The sequence below is a fragment of the Larus michahellis genome, chromosome 6 (genome assembly GCF_964199755.1).
Source record: "Larus michahellis chromosome 6, bLarMic1.1, whole genome shotgun sequence".
Taxonomy (NCBI): domain Eukaryota; kingdom Metazoa; phylum Chordata; class Aves; order Charadriiformes; family Laridae; genus Larus; species Larus michahellis.
Window position 1 is genome coordinate 35,670,499 of NC_133901.1, and position 16,411 is coordinate 35,686,909.

Genomic DNA, 16,411 nt, shown 5'->3' on the forward strand with positions numbered 1-16,411 from the left:
TGCACATCTAATGAAACACTTCACCAAGGTGGGCGTGGAGGAGCATTAGCCTGCTGACAGGGGACCCACGGCACAAGCCTATGTTGCTTTTTGCGCAGTACTGCAGGATTCACAAACAGTTGAGGAGGAAAACCCACAGTAATAGATGTCTGGATGTCTGCTCCAGGCACGTAACCCCCTCGGCTCTACAGGGTCTGTTTTTGGCTAATAGAACCGCTTAGTCCCAGAAGCTAATCAACAGCCACTTTGTACATCTTATGCTTTGCTCTATTAAGAGGTATGATGAAATGCAATGTATCATTTTCAGCGCTTTGATTTATCCCTTTTGCTACCACCTAGCAGTGTTACATCTTCTCTTCCAGCTTATGCTCTCCTCCCATCTGCCATTTTATTTCTTCTTTTTTCCCCCCTTCTTGTTTCTCTCCGCACGTTTGATTTATTTATTTTTGTTATTTAGTTTTTATTCAGCTCCCCTCGGCATTAGGCAGCCTGGGAATCATCCTGCCCGAGAAAAGCACTAAGCACCACAGCTACAACACTGCTACAGAAGAAACAAGCAGCAGCCCCCGGTACCCATCCTAAATTAGCAATGGCTCTAGGAAAACGATCATTCTTCTGTTGGTGCAGAAAAGCCACTTACCCATGCGGGAAAACCAGGGCAGAACAAGCCTGGGTGCACAAAGCAACTGGGGGAAGGGGTATTCGACGCTGCTGGGCTTCAGGTGCACCAGAGACGATGGAAAAGGCATTTCGTCTTCTCAGCATGTCAGTGTGAAATGCTCTGACCGCACTGAGCACCGATAAACTCAGGCCGCTGGCACCGTGTCAGGGCATCCCCTCTCCGCCCACACGCTATGGGGGGTCATGCTCTTACACCGAACCCAGCTGGGGCCCCGTATGGGTTTTGTCAGCCTTGAAGCTTCAGGGGTTGAAACAAAAGCCAAATTTGCAGAGAGGCTTCCATGCTCAGGACGGCTAGAGAGGTTTCTTTGCAATACCAATGTTTAGTTTCACGCCTACGTTCTTATCCTTCCTGGTATTATAAAATGTTCTTCCCTTACTGGAGTGACTGACTGTGATACAGCAGTGACTCACGTTTCCACGTCTTTATCCAGCTGTATCACGCTTAAAAGGAAAATCCCAGTCCCACTGCTGTGCAACTGTACAAAATAAATTTTACAGACCCCAGAAAAAGATCCAAACTGCAACAATATGGTGAAAATTTTACCAGGACCAGGAGGGCCACGGTCAGCTCTGCTGCTGGCTGTTGGGGAACTGGCAATACAAATCCTAGACTCAAAGTGCATGAAAAGCTGCTTAGTCCCAGTAGCGCTTCTAGATGCCTCGTCCCAGACAGAAAGCAGTGCTGCTGGGAAAAAAAATACATAAATACATGCATGCATAAAAAAATTGCCCACAGCAAGGAGCACCCATTGCACAGTGTTTGTTTCCTCCTAGTGGACCAGCATGTGATTGCAGCGCTGGCCTCCCACCATTTGAAATTACCCATTAGATTAACAGTGCTCAAATTAAACGTGCAGAAAATACCTGTCACTCACAGCCACCTCATCAGACTATTTTGATGAGTCACACTCAATTACTGAAGAATCAGTGCTTTAATTTGTTCACCTTCCTAATGAACACTTACATGGTGAAAAATACATAACAAAAATACAGTTTTACTCTGGGACAGGAATCTCTCACAGCTTTGATATGAAGGATTTGAACCACATTTTCATGTAGGAGTTTTCAGTGTGATGTGAAAATTGTACATTTGCAGAATTTCTTTACGGTTAAAACCTGGCAAAAAAACCCAAACCAATTCACTTCATATTCTAGACATTATTCATATTCTAGAGATTATTTGAGGAAAGCACTAAAAAACAGAGGTTTTGGAAAACACTGGAGCAGGCAAGCACTCAGACTATCAGAACACGATAACCTGTTATGGTACTAAGGAAACAAAAATGAAGTGTTCTCTGTGATGCTGGCAAGGTTGTTTACTCAAATTCAAGTATCTCTCTTCATTATCACGTTCAAACAGCTGCTCACATACATCAGTAACAGGAACTTTTAGGTACGGTACAGAAAACTGTACATACATCAAAATAAAATTTAACCACTTTGTGCCAACATTTATAAATGCGACATTTGTCCGAAACAAACTCACCAGGACGTAAATCAGCAAAGACTCTGCCTGCACATCCTTGCTTCCCAGGAAGAAAAACTCCTCGTGGAGCCCACTTCCCTCATGCCCAAACTCCAGGAAACAGTTTTATTACTCAGGAGACTCATTTGAAACTTCACGACTTCATCTCTCAGAACATTAATGCAGCTTTCAGTCAACTTTTATTCCTTCAAGAGCCGCCAGGCTTTGCTGCTAACAGGAAAAGATGGCTCAGAAGGAAAAGCCGGTCCAGACACAGGTTTATGATTACAGCAGCATTGGTGTACAGCGCTACTCGCAGCGTAACTCTCCCCTGAAAGAAACAGCACACCCACGAGATAACACAGGTGTTACAACCTCGAGATTAAGATGAGCTCTAATGTGTATTTGACAAAAATACAGAAATACCCGGTGTCATAGTCTAATAATACAGAAATAACTTTGGGATAAAAACAATGTATTTGACAGGTTAAGGTTAAAACAACTTTCCATATGTATCAGTACTCGGGCAAGTAAAAAATATCAAGTACCTTTACAGTCAAGACAGGAAGAAAAGATAGAAACTAAGTGTATTTGACTGCAACTTCTTACAAGCAGAGGTCTCTCACAGACAATAGCATTCCACCTGCAAACCCTTTCTCTGTGACACCTTCCCTACTTTTTGTGCCTTCTGCCAAAGTTCAGACCAGGCAGCTAAGGCCTCCGCCTACAAAAGTCTCACATCAAGAAGATACAAAACATTTTCTTCAATCTTAACCAGTCGTACCAACCACACCTTTAAAAAAAAAGTAATTAAAATAACCCCTCTACTGCCCCAATCATTTGGAAGAATCCTTAAGGGTCCAGGTTAAAATGTCAGCATCTTGAAAAGGCCTTTCTTCTAGCTCTGAGGTAGTCTCTCTGTCCCAGGACACTGAGAGCTCAATCTCACACAGGCTGCAATTACACTAATGGGATTGGGTTTAATACAAAAATGCCCTCTGCGACCCCACTCTTTGGGTTTTGCTTTGTGGTCACTTGCATGTTAATAAATCAAAGCTATTTAATTTAAGGAAACCAACATGATAGCCATTAATGCAACTGTGTCAGACAAGGCAGACAAGTGCCATACAAAAGGAGGGCAAGAGCTCCCCTTGTCTTATCCTTCCTTTCCCCCTCCTTTCTAGCTGTCGCCAAAGCCTTGCCTTGTCCATGTCAGTTCTTTTGGTGAAATTAGCTGAACCACATTAACAGTTAGCCCAGGGAGGCAGGAGTTATTTAAGACACATAGAGCCTAAGGCCACTTAGTAAGAAAGGTGTGCTGCCTCCCTCCACAGCAGGAGGAGTCCTCCGGAACCAGCCAGAGCAATGATGAAGCAGACAGTAATAATGGGTGGGGTTCTAGTTCTTATTTTAGCTCCTGGAATAAATCAGCATAGCCCCCCCCACTGTCCCATGGTCTGGGGAAGTTCGCTTCACTGCCAGAGACTGCAGGTAAAACTAAGGCTTTCTAGCAGCAAAGACAACTCTGCCACCCCCTGCCCATCAGTCTTTGAGCACTTGGTATCATTCCACTTGTCTATTAAGAAAGCTCTTGCAGAGACCATCCTCCTAATCCTACTCTAAATACAGGCCTGCAGTTCCGGTAGTATGTTCTTGATACCATACGGTAGTAGGGTCAAGTTTCAACACTGCTGTAAAATCAAAGGTAAAGTTGCCCTTTAGCCCCATCTTGCTATATGCCTTTTATGTCGTCTGTTCATAGTTAGCGATTTTGAATTTCTTCTTCTACAGAAGCCACATGGAACAGTAGCGTAATAGGCGAAACGTGACACCTGCAGAAAATGCAGCATAACCAGAGGTTAAGCTGCATTTTGGCACTGTGGTTTCTCTCCTGCTGCTGCCTTTTACATAGAAGTCTATCCAGATCTTTGACTTTAGAACCCCTCCAGGATTTTAGGATCTACCTTTTCAAAACACGTTCTACTGAATAGCCTCAGAGTAGTACACATATATTTGAAAATAATTTAATACCTATTTTCTGATGAAGTACATTCTGTGCGTCCTTTTAGTTTCATACTCGATGAGAGGGTACACACACTTTACAGGACAAAAAATTTAAACCATGACTATTTAGTAAATTACGCATTGTAGTGATTAAAACAAGACAAGCACCAGAGAAAATACACATGCTGAAGCCTGGTGTATATACTACACTGGAAAGTCTTCAGTGACATGACAAAGAATTTGTGGTTTTTTCCCCCCAATTACAAGTGAGCAGAGTATTTGTCAGACATTCATTTTGTAGCGTCTACTGTCCACTCTACGCCTCCTTCCTCTTGATGATCAGAGGCCCAACGTTGTCGCCAGTTTCCTCGTTGTGCTTTGTGTGAGAGCCATCACACAGCGGGAACTGAAAAAAGAGAGAATAAACACATCTAAAGTACATCCAGAGTCAGAATTAGGAACCTAGGTTGAAAGTTCATTAGAATGCCTTCTCATTAAATCCACTATGACCGCAGACCACAACTTCTGTGCTGGTGTCTCAGGTCTCCCTGAGTTTTGGCTGAACACTCGTTGTTGTCCACGTGAGTGCAAAGTGGACGAGAGGCTTGTTATGAAAATGCAACAACTCAGCTCCACTCTATTTGTATTCCTGCCTCAGGCCAGCATGAGGAAAACACAGCCCAAGCTGACCTTCAACTGTAACCTACCTGGAGTATCGTGCTCTCAACCTTGCCCCACACTGTTTTCCCAGGCAACAACCAGAGTTGAGTGCAAGGCGAAGATAAACGGGGTAAGGAAGAGAAACAGGAGGAGATCCTTAGTTGAATTTTTTTCCTGGTTTTCTGTAGCACATGATGCGAAAAAGGAGTTTCCCTAGCTTGTCTCTTAAGAGACACACCTACACATTAGTCCTGCCTCCAAACAGCTGGAGTTGCAAGCCACCTTTGCTCTGTCCTGATGCAGCTATCTTATCTTATTGACACAAAAGGTCCCCTTGCGCAAGCTGGCTTCCACATTAGGATTTTGACCTGCTAATGGAAATGAACTGCGCTTCCAACTGACATGGCTATTCATCAAAGGCTTCTCAAAGGTAGCACTGAGGAAGTAATTTGAAGAAATGTTTTTTCCATAAAAAAAGAACCCTAGAACAGCCTGGTCAGAGCAAGATCCATGGGGATTCCTTTAGCCAGCTGCATCCGCCCAGGTCCCAGACCAGACATACCACTCTGCTCCTGGGCAGCTCTATTCACACGCAAGCGCCAAGGGACATTCTGTGAAGCAACAAGAGTAATGTTAGATTCCATCACTTCTCAAGGATGTGTTTTCAGGGCTCTCCCTCCTCTGCAGAGGAAACTCTGGAGATGATCACAGAAATCACACACCAGTATTTTGCATTCAGTTACTATTTTGTTTGCTTAGAAGTAATGGGAATCAAAGTTGGGCATTACTCAGCTTTTGCCTTTGCAAGAGCAATATTCCCTCACAGTACAGTCACAATCAAACAGTCTTTGACACTCCGCTCATCCTGATGTTCATGCCTCAGTCACAGCCCTTGAAAAAAAAAAAAAAATTAACACCCTATCGCCCGTTAGTTAGAATAAAAGATTTCAAAGTACTGCATGAAAACAACATAATGAAGACAATATGCTTGCGAAAAAAAATTTTCAGAGCTCTAAAAATAAATCCACATGCCCTGCAGGGAGAGATGAGGTGGGGTTTTTTTGTTTTTCAGATACAAAATGTCAAAACCCACGCTATAAATGGCAGGTGATGTTTCTGAATAAAGAAACCCTGAATTTGGAGAACACTGGGATAAGCTGATTCATGCAGGAACTTCATCATCACATCAGTCATTTGTGACTCAATGAGTAGGTACTGACAGATACTTGGAAAAAGTCTGAGCAAACAAGAACGTATGTTCATGGGACACCGACCAGCTTCCAACCAGATGTTCCCAGGCCAGTTGTTTTTCCATGCAACACCACAGTCCACTGGTCTTCACAGAAGTGTTGACCCGGCTTCAGTCACGCATTATCATCATGCCCCAAGGAGACAAGCCCACAGTTCAGCTACAGTAACATTATCACTTCAAGTTTGAAAGTGACAAAAAAGGTGGGATTCATAGGCTTCAGAGAGCATGGAGACGTCTTTAACAGCTACCAACTGACTGCTCTGAACTCATCCTCTAGGTCAGCTCATCTCGGAACCAGTGGCTCCCAGACGCTGGGACACTAGACTTGAGCTTCTCAGGAAAAAAAAAAAAAAAGAAAAAAGCCAACAGCACTTTTCCAGAGCACCCACTTGGTCACCTTGAAGACTAGATACTGAATAGGTGGATCCTGGGCCTGACACATGTTCATCCTTGATTAAGATAAAGCAGGATAGCAATAGCAGCCAAAGCCCCTGAGGGAACTGTGCAGTGATCTGGACAGCTCAGCCCATTTCCCTTGACACTGAACAGGTTTAGATTCTCTGCCCCTATTTTTTTCTGATGTTCTGCAGCAGTATTCCTTGACCCGCAGCCTGGGGACTAATACTTCTCTGGAAGCACTTCCCCCCCGCCCCAGCTCACACACTTAAAAATGCAGAAGAGTAAGAAAACACATGTTCTACTTTAGACTAATTACAGTCTGGGTTTAAGACAAAATTCTTGCCTCTACACTGGTAAATTTGTACGCTTGTTTTTGCCACAAGACTTGACAAGCAGTGCTATGAAGTGCCTGCAGAGCACAACACTAAATAGGACAGGGCCATTTAAAGAACTACGTACCACCTACTTCAACAGATAATTACATCCCAAGACAGACTTATTTGAAGATATCATGTGTGTTTTTTTTTAAACACATGCACTCCACAAAGACTTTGGCCAACACAAACAAAAAGAGCCTTTGAAGTATGCTATTTCAGAAAAAAAGAACCATCTGAAAATAATACTGCTTTTTTTTTTTTTTAGAGTTACTCCAAGTGACACCGGTATAGTCCAACTCTTCAGTTCTTCCCTATACAGGAGGAACACCATGGGAAGTTAGCTGTAGTGCCTGCACACCGTAATATCCTATGGTTCATAAGGCTACTGGGTCTATTAACAGCCTCAGATGAGGCTAAATCTGATGAGAAGCGCTCACACAATCATACAAGAAGGTATTTCTTCTAATCTGTATATGGAATAGAGATCCCCATGGGCCATTTATTTAACAAAAACACAGCAGGTACTTACTGTTTTTGAAGTAATTGTAATTCCCGGCATTGGAAGCACACACATTCTATCATTTTGCCATCATATAAACATTGCCTTACAAATTTTAACAGGATCTTAGTTTGAGAACTGTAAGAAACAGATAATGCCAGCTAACTACTTCCAAAGATGACAAGCATGTGAGAATGATGAAGAAGTGTCTCTGTATTTTATTACTGCTTGGCAATAACTGAACACGAGAAGAAGCACGCACACCCTCTGAAAGATTATGCTACCCACCATACAAGGCCAACCGATCAGGACAAGAGGAAGGCAGCAAAACTGGAAACTGTAGTCTTTGAAGCACAATGTGCTGATTAAAATACCCATTATTAACCATCAGTAAAAGAAAACAAATGCCTTCAAAATTTTCCACTGACCTCCTTAATGCCTTTACAAGACTTTCAGGTCAGAGTTCTAATAACAGACTCATTATAAGGTAGCCCCATCTACTTCCTTTTAGTGTGCAATTACAGAGCTCTAACTCAGTAGGACAGTATGTTCCTGAACTGACAACACCCCTTCAATATATGCCAAAACGTACATAAGATTTTTATTTCATGCAAAAAAGATAGTATCAAACAATAGCTAGAATACTGGCAGGAGTTGCAATGCAACCCCTAAACCCCAACACTATCTTCCATCTCTGTTTAGAAAACAGAGTAGCAAGCAGAAAGTACAAACACCACACCATGGTTCAAATTAGCATTTTTTGGTGTGGGGTTTGCTTTTTTTTTTTTCTTTTTCCGCACCAAGAGGCACTGAAGGAGGTGCCTACACAATTTCAACCTGAGGTAAAGCCAAATTCAGATTTTAAAACAAAGTGCAGCTACTTAGAGAAGCCTTTCTCCTCCCCTTTTTTCTTTTCTGAAGCTCTAGCCCTCATGGCAGCTTCTAACGCTGGATTCTGGCTGTCAGATGAGACTCACCACAAAGATTTAGCAGCAATGCTGCTATACACATGCCTGATACCTGCATGCTGTACAGCCACCAGCACTGTGTTTAAATGTACACACTTCCCTGTTGTATAATCATAACTATGTAACTTAGTCCATGGAGCACACTGGGGCAATGGTGGGGTGGGGAATTTTTTCAGTTCAGACTCTGGGCAGAGCAAAGACAAGCCCATCTCCACAGGACTATTTCAGATTTAAGTCATCATGCTGTTTAATCCTCAGTAGTGTTTTAGTGTTAAACCAAATAGAGCTACAAACGTGTAACTTCCCGAGTTATTTTAACCTGCAACGTACTGAAGTCAGATCTGACAACAGCAAGAACCGAAAGTTACAGCACCTGCAAAACTGTTGAGTGGGGCCCAATTAGACCAGCGTCTAAGACTTGAGAAACCTAGTATTCAGCTCACTGATGGAGAACGAGCTAGATTTCAAGGCTGTTTGCCTCAGTTATCTGGCTCTGAAGACATGTATTATTTCAGTCTCCACACATTAGCACCTTCACTGCTGAAACAGCTTTTAAATATGCACCAGTGGTAAATGGACAGGACTACTCATGCAATCTGTCTTCTTTCATTACAGATCCCAGAACTACTACTACAGATAAATTATACACTTTCCAGCTACATCAAATGTTGCACATCTCTACCTCAGGTTTATATCTGATCTTCGTGTTATTGGAAGGCTAGGTGTCATGCCTATCATGAATTTCAGGCAATTGAGGCTACCCAACTTCATATGCAAGTAAATTGGACCAGTGTCTAGGCCAGACTTTTAATTGCTCAAAAATAAAAGCTTAAAGTATGCCATCATGATTTTACTGGCTTTACTTTAGGATTAGACATATAACTACTTTGAGTTGCTAAGGCACAAATGCATTAAGTCCATCTGTCTAGATTCTTCAAAAGCTTTTAACCACAATGACCTCTTTTTAGATTACCTCCATCACCACTGGAAACAATTCACTGCTGTACTCATTCACGTGGCAAAAGGGATCTATCGACAGTACACAACAGTGCCACAATAAATTCAGGACAGAACAGCAGTACCACCATAACACCATCTGAGCAAGTCAGGCTCTACCCAAACCAATTCTGCACTCACTCTGTCTACAAGATTTAACGACGGGCTCAGATATTGCAAGTGACAATTTGACACCAGCTCCAGTACATCAACAGACTTCTTAATCGAAGTCTTCTTAACACCACGAACTGTTAGCAAGGTACTTTCTGACAGAGTAAGCTTCCATCTTCCTCCCATAAAAGGTGTTTAAGGTCCTCTCAGACTGTGGTTCCTGAGCTCTTAATGCCAATAGTTTTGAATAAGCCTCTGTATTAGCACAGCCAGCACACAAAATGGTATCTGCCAGTCACGACTCCAATCGCTCCATACAGTGGCTCTCCTTTTAAGGGATCTCCTTCTTCAGGGCTACATAAACATTTTGTTCACTATTAGCACTGATCTGCAGGCTTTACTCTGAGTAACAGCATAATTTACATAGTTTCATGGATTAAAAAAAATGCTACATCTCACTGCAGGATAGTTTAGGTGAAAAGAAGTTAGCTTCCTCTAAATAAAGCAGTTTGAAAATAGTATTGCTGAAAGATGCATGCACATGAACAAAACTGGACCATTTATTCTTCTCTTACCTTCTTAGATCTCCAACAACGACAGTACACAGCCTTGTCTCCCAGATCTTCCATATCAAATGCATGGACTACCTTGGGGTTATCCTTCTGGATATGGGGATTCACCATTGCTTTGCAGCATTTGTCTTTAGAGAGAAACTTTTTGTAAGCTAGATACCCAACAGCAGCTGCTCCAGCAGCTAAGGAGACTGCAGCAATCCATTCAACTAGAACAGAACAGAAGGAAAAAAAAGAAAGACTGTCAGTTTCTGACCACGGCATCCTATTAACACTCAACAGTAAATGCCTTCATGCTTGTTGCAACACCTTTACTTTCCAGCAGACCTTTTTGTTCTGCAGTAGTTACGCAGTACTTTAGAAGAGTATTTTCTGCTGACGCTTACCTAGTTAATCTACTCCTTTCTACTGATCAGAGTTCCCCTTCACCCCAGTCCCTTCTACAAGAGGGTGAGGATTAACCTAGCAGGGTTTAGGGGTTTTTTTTTAACCTTTTATTTGGGAGCCTCTGATATCAACACAGGTAGTATAGTGTTTCTAAGTTCAGCACATCAAACCAGCTATAAATACACCCTATAGCAGCAAAAAAAAAATACCTGTTGTTTGTTTCAGTTGCAGGACAGTCACTGAAGAACGCCCAGCACCAACAACCCAAGCAGGATCTCCCCAAGGTATGGGTACTGAGCAGCTTTTAACAGAATGCATCTTGTAACTAAAAAAAGTTAACAGGTATTTGGCAATGGGGAAATTATTTAATATACCACCACCAGTAATAAAAGCCAGCTTAGATTAAATCCCTACTGTGGTGTACAGGAAAGAACAAGGATCCAAAAAGATTATATTTAAGAATAACTGCATGAGTTTATTTTAACTGGATTAGGTCATGACTCTCTGAAAGACAGCTTCCATTAAAAAAATCCTCTTTCCACCACATCTCATCCTCACTTTTCTCCCTCTAGTTATCTCCAAAATCTTTGCAGTCTTGCTCACTTAGTATAGTTTCCTTTTCTGCAAGGAGTTTTCCTAGTGTTTTGTGGTTCTATTGTTCTCTCTCTGCCTCGTGAAAATATGCTGGACTTCAGCCCAAAGATTCTGGTTGCAGCAACAGCCCCGGCTGTTTCTCTCGGCACAGCAAGTGGTTGCTCTTTCTTTGCTTTTTAGCTATGCCTTCTACTCTCACATGTACTCGTAACATGGACATACAGAGCTCAGCTGTATGTCATCTGTCTACAATCATTGTCTACAGACAAATGATTCAAACAGGAATTTAAGTTTTAGCACATTTACACAACTTAAGAAAACTAGAACAGTCTCCAGTTGGGAATTTTTATCTTGCCCTTCCATGTTTACATCAGATTTCAAAGATGCCAAGCCAGATGGCATCTTTGGAGCAAGAGACATTACTACATTAAAGGCTAAGATGAAACAAAAAGCCTTTGTTAGTTCTTGCTACTTTCCACAGCCAACTGACTTGCTGTATTGCCACTGTGAGCTTGCACTAAAAGGATCCAGAAGGTTTTCTGCCCGGCGCCACAGCCCTTTCTAAAATCCATACCAAGGCCTTTCCTGAACTAAAACATTGCAGCTCATGCACAGTGCTGATCCACAAGGGTCTGGATGCAGCAGTATGTGGAATTAGGCAAAAATTTGTACGGTGTCTGCAGTGCTGTAAGACCAGGGAAGGCAGGCACTCCTTTAGATTCTTACTAAAGGAGTATAAAGATGCAGAAATCCTTCAGAGTTCATTTTCTTAGTAAATGAAGCAGAATAGACCAACATACACTGAGACCTCCCCTGCAACTGAGTGACAAACCCTCTCTGTAACAACAGGGTGATATTAAGATACAGAAAAACATCTTTAACATCAAAGAATTTAGGGCAGGTTTCCCTGCTCCCAAACTCCTTAAAACAATAAAAGCACCAGAGAGCACATTGTGAATTCAGTGGTTTATATCCATCGAGTTCTCACCTCTTTATCTCCCCATTACAAACTAGCCAGAGTAGTGCACTAATTTTAACAGGGTAAAGAAGTGAGGAGATGAATTAAAGAAGGGATTCTGTGAAAATCTGCTTTAACTTAGCAAAACAGCGCAAACTAATCCAAAGAACAGCCACAGCTTAAATCAGAGGCTGCAGGTTCTCCCAGGGAAAGCCACTGCAGAGAGTCTGCAGCACCCCTTACCCTTCTCGCTTGAACACGTGTCCCCAAGCCCGTCAGGGCTGCAGCAGGGAGGAGGGACCCAGCCAGTTCAGGGACAGGCTGGGTCTGACGAGTTCAAAGTGATTTCTGATGAAATGTCAAGTGCAGCTACAAGAGCAGCAGGCAAAACCAAGCAACTGCCAATACTAGGGACTTCAGAAAAGCAGCAGTTGCAAGGACTGTCCAAGCCAATAACTCGTGGGTTGCCAATGGATCAAATCTTAACCACCTTTTTTAAAATAACTGACGAGGGAAGAGCAACAGACTGTATCCATTCCCTTAAGGAAACTAAGGGGAAGGTGACTTTAATGAGGATCAAGGATGACTCCTCTAACTGAGCCACCCGTTAAGGTGCTGCACCTTAACGAAGCTGATCTCCTATTGCACCTATCCAAGCCCAGGTCAGCTTAAGAAACCAGCAGAGGACAAGATGCTGATGATAAAAATACTTCTACGACTCACAGAGCAAGCAGGAAAGTCTGTACTAAAATTTAGCAGCCTTGCAGCACATTCAGAAGAGCTGGCCTGCACACCTCCAGCTAACCCAGATCCCTCGGGCCACCTACCACATACCCATGCACAGCACATCCAGCTCAACAAGCAGAGACCATTAATTTAAAGCAATTGTCATCTTGTATTTCAGTGAGCCTCTACTACTTCTCCCGAGGGCCAGATTCATCTACAACACACAGAAGCAGATTGTGTACATACAAACAGCGTAATATATTTTTTCCTTATAGTAGATTATAGTGTCTATTTTACTGCATTAGCTTTTTTTCATCTCTTCTCTGGAGCTGTATCAGCGTGGAAAATTATATCAACCAATAATACATGAAATCCAAACATTTAAAGCAGTTTATTCTTTAAATTTCAGCATTCCCTTAATAAACATAATGTAAATTTATTAAAGCAATTTGAATTTAACAAATGGACTCTCTCTCTCACTATGATACCATCCTGCAAAGTTTCAGAGGTAAAAAGTTTTGTTGTCAGCTGTTGTTTTTGTTTCACAAACAGATTTGGAAGAGCTGGAATGCCCATTTCATCTTTCAAACTAAGTCAGCCATTAAAACCGCACCTGGAGGGAAAACACTTTTCACAAGTTTTTAAATACTTTAAATGCTGTTTCAAGAGGCCTCCGGTGCCAATTCAACAGTTCGCTGCCAAACTCTTAAGGTCACGCATGTATTACTTGAAGAGGCGTCTGTTAACAGAGTGACATTGATGTGGAATGTCAAGGGTTTTTATTTCTTTTTAAAATACAAACGCTGAGAGCAACTTTTCAGTGATTATTAAACAAATCCTAATTCTGGTATAATACCAAAACACCATGTTACAAGTTGCTACAGGACAAGACACTACACAGGCCTCTGTAAAATGGCTGAAAAATTATTTCCACGTCATATGCACTATACGATGGAAAAGGTTTGGCTAAAACTCCAGAAAAATCAACACATAAAGGAGAGAAGAGAAGGGAAAAAAGATGGAAAGGAAGAAACAGAAGTCCAAAGAATGCAATCCCCGGAGAGCAGGCAGTGCACAGAAGTAAACAAATAATCAGAAGATGAGAACAGCAACAACCCAATGGTGGGAATTTATTTTCTTTTATATTCTTTGGACACATCCTAATGGACAAGGAATTTGGATCACAACATTTCTCTTCCCTTCTCTCCCTAAACAGCTAGAAAATTGCTCTGTATGTTTACAGATCTAGGATACAGTGGTACTTTTAGGATCTAGCAGAGAGCTCAGATTTTATCTACAGGAAGAACATGCATTTACCATCTGCACTGACAAGCACATGAAGAAACTGAGATGGTTTTGGCTCCACCATGAGTACATGATCCTCGTTACAAAACATATCAATTTACTTTCCAGGAACTGACAACAACATGGGGGATAGCTGCACCCCTACAACAGTAGTCCAAGACAGCCCTAAGACGCAATTTTCAAGTTACCTCTGCTGCTTAAAAAAATGTTCATGTTATTGGAAAGTCAGATACAGAGTAGTAACTCCAGACATGAAAATCCTTATTTTTTTTGTCTTCAGAAGTGCTTATAACTTTCAAGCATTGTTCTCCCCCTTTGGTTACCAATGAAAAGAGGCTTATTATTGTCCAAGAGTTGTTTATGTCAGTCCAGTAACTGCCCACAATGAAAGGCCACCTTTCTGCAGGCCAAGCCTGGAGAAACACGTGACACTCGCTTACTGAGGAGTCGTCCAGGATAACTGGCTGCACGGAAAGCCTAATAAAAAGCCTAAAAAGCCAACCAGTCAGGCAGATGAAGTCACTTCTGCCACTTCACAGCATCCACAAGAAATGGGATGATGACAGGTTTAATTTAACCAAAACCATAAGGTAAAGAGGCCGCCTGAGGGAGAAAGACTGTTAGATCTGGCCGATAAGCAGCAAAAGACAGGTTACCGTGATCAGATCTGTGGTCAGTGTGGGGTCACACCTGCAAACCACCACATTGCTCACAACAAAAAAGCACTACCTGTGCTATTCGCTGCCTTCCAAAAGGTAACTTTTGGGCACATACGCACACCAATAAATACGCACAGAAGAAATTACATCTCCAATTACTACCAGGAATTAAATCCCACAAAAATATTGGAAGTTTCTGGTGTCTAGTGTTCAATAGCAAACAAGGCATTAGTACGATTTCCAAAATCCATCAGCCGGAGACACACACAGAGATGAAGACAGAGCTGTGACCTGCCAGTTGCTGATCAAGTTTAATCTTGACAGAAATCACATTAACTGTACGCCGCCTTCTCCTAAACAAAGCATGCTCCAGACTCCTCTCATACGCTGTTCCCTTGCTTTCCCAGGATAAGGAGGATATTTTCAGTACGATTAGCAGCATGCTCTTCTCCTTCCCCCACAAATTAAGCTTTCTTTTCAATTCCTAGTGTATAGCAACTGTTCTAATTTTTGCAAGCTTATAAATGACAGCAAGCTGCCCCTGGGAGTGCAGCCTGGCTGCAAGCTATTATCAAGTCATCCTCAGGGCTTTGGTTTGATTATTTTCATAAGCGCAGCCTTCCTTCACAATAACCCATTTTAGACCATAGCAATACCTTTGCCAACATCCTTTATACCAGAAGCGTACCCCAAAAAAACCAATCTATTTGGATGGAGTCCCATGACTTAAGAGCATAAACCATGAACAGCTTTGCAACCACAAAACCACAGCCACGCAGGTGAAGCTCATTTTTTAGAGGAAACGGGATAATTCTACTTTCCATTCTGTCCTCCATCCATCCCATTCCAACAGCATTTAAACCACACAACACTACTTCAATTGGTTTAGGTCAGTCATTACACAGCACAAGTATCGCTGTTATCCCTGTTGTAAGGCACGGGGCTTTGAGGATAAGTTAAAACCCCAGAAATTTACAGGTTCTTGTGAAATTTACACCCGGCGACTTCACATAAAGTACGGGGCCTGAACAGAGACAAAGCCCGGCAGCCGGGGGGCGGGGGGGAAAGGCAGACATAAACCAGCGGTGTTTTAATAAAGCAGCACTGAAACAGGCCGTTCCCCCGCCGCCGGTAAAACGTGGCGGGGGCCGGCTCCGAGGCCCGAAGCGCACCTGAGTGCCTGCCACGGAGCTCAGCGCTCCCACCGGGGGCCGGCCCACGCCACACCGGGAAGGGGGGTGTGTGCGTGTCCCCGGGGCCAGACAGGGATCCCTCGCCCTCCCCAGCCGGTTATGGAGGACGACTTTACCTACGTCCGTCTCCAGCCCGCCCTGGGGGGCGCCCGCCTCCCCGCCGCCATTTTGTCCCCGGGGGTCCGGCGGGGCGGAACCGCGCCCCCTCCTCTGCGCGCGCGCTCCCCCCTCGCCTCCCCGCGCGCCGGCACGCGGGGTGCACGCGGCCACCCCCTCTGCGCCCGCCGCCGCCCCTCCGCGCCCCTCATCGGGCGCGCGCCTACCCCGCACGGCAGAGTTCTGCCCCGGCCCCATGGCTCCCGCCGCGCAGAGGGCACGCGCAGCTCCGCGCATGCGCCGGCCGCCGGACAGACAGCCCCACCGCCCGCAAGATGGCGGCCGGGACCGCCCCTCAGAGGCCTCCCCGCCCCAAAGGGACTCTAACCCTCTGACGGGACTGTGGATCAGGGAGGGGAGCCATGGGACGAGGGGGAACTGGTTTAAACTGGAAGAGGGGAGATGATTTAGATGAGATCTGAGGCAGAAATTGTTTGCTGTGAGGG

General features: G+C 43.6%; 1 protein-coding gene across 2 annotated transcripts; it reads right to left on the minus strand.

Annotated features, from left to right (window-relative positions):
* Positions 1-1,597: 1,597 nt before the first annotated feature.
* On the minus strand, positions 1,598-16,273 carry CISD1 (CDGSH iron sulfur domain 1). Of its 2 annotated transcripts, none has more exons than XM_074592258.1 (3): positions 16,133-16,273; positions 9,991-10,196; positions 1,598-4,559 (listed from the first exon to the last, which is right to left on the minus strand). In XM_074592258.1, the coding sequence occupies exons 1-3, from the start codon at positions 16,200-16,202 to the stop codon at positions 4,470-4,472; spliced, it is 366 nt and encodes a 121-aa protein (XP_074448359.1). In that variant the 5' UTR covers positions 16,203-16,273; the 3' UTR covers positions 1,598-4,469. The 2 variants fall into 2 exon arrangements, with proteins under 2 accessions (XP_074448359.1, XP_074448358.1); XM_074592257.1 differs by lacking the exon at positions 16,133-16,273 and adding an exon at positions 10,584-10,962.
* Positions 16,274-16,411: the final 138 nt, after the last annotated feature.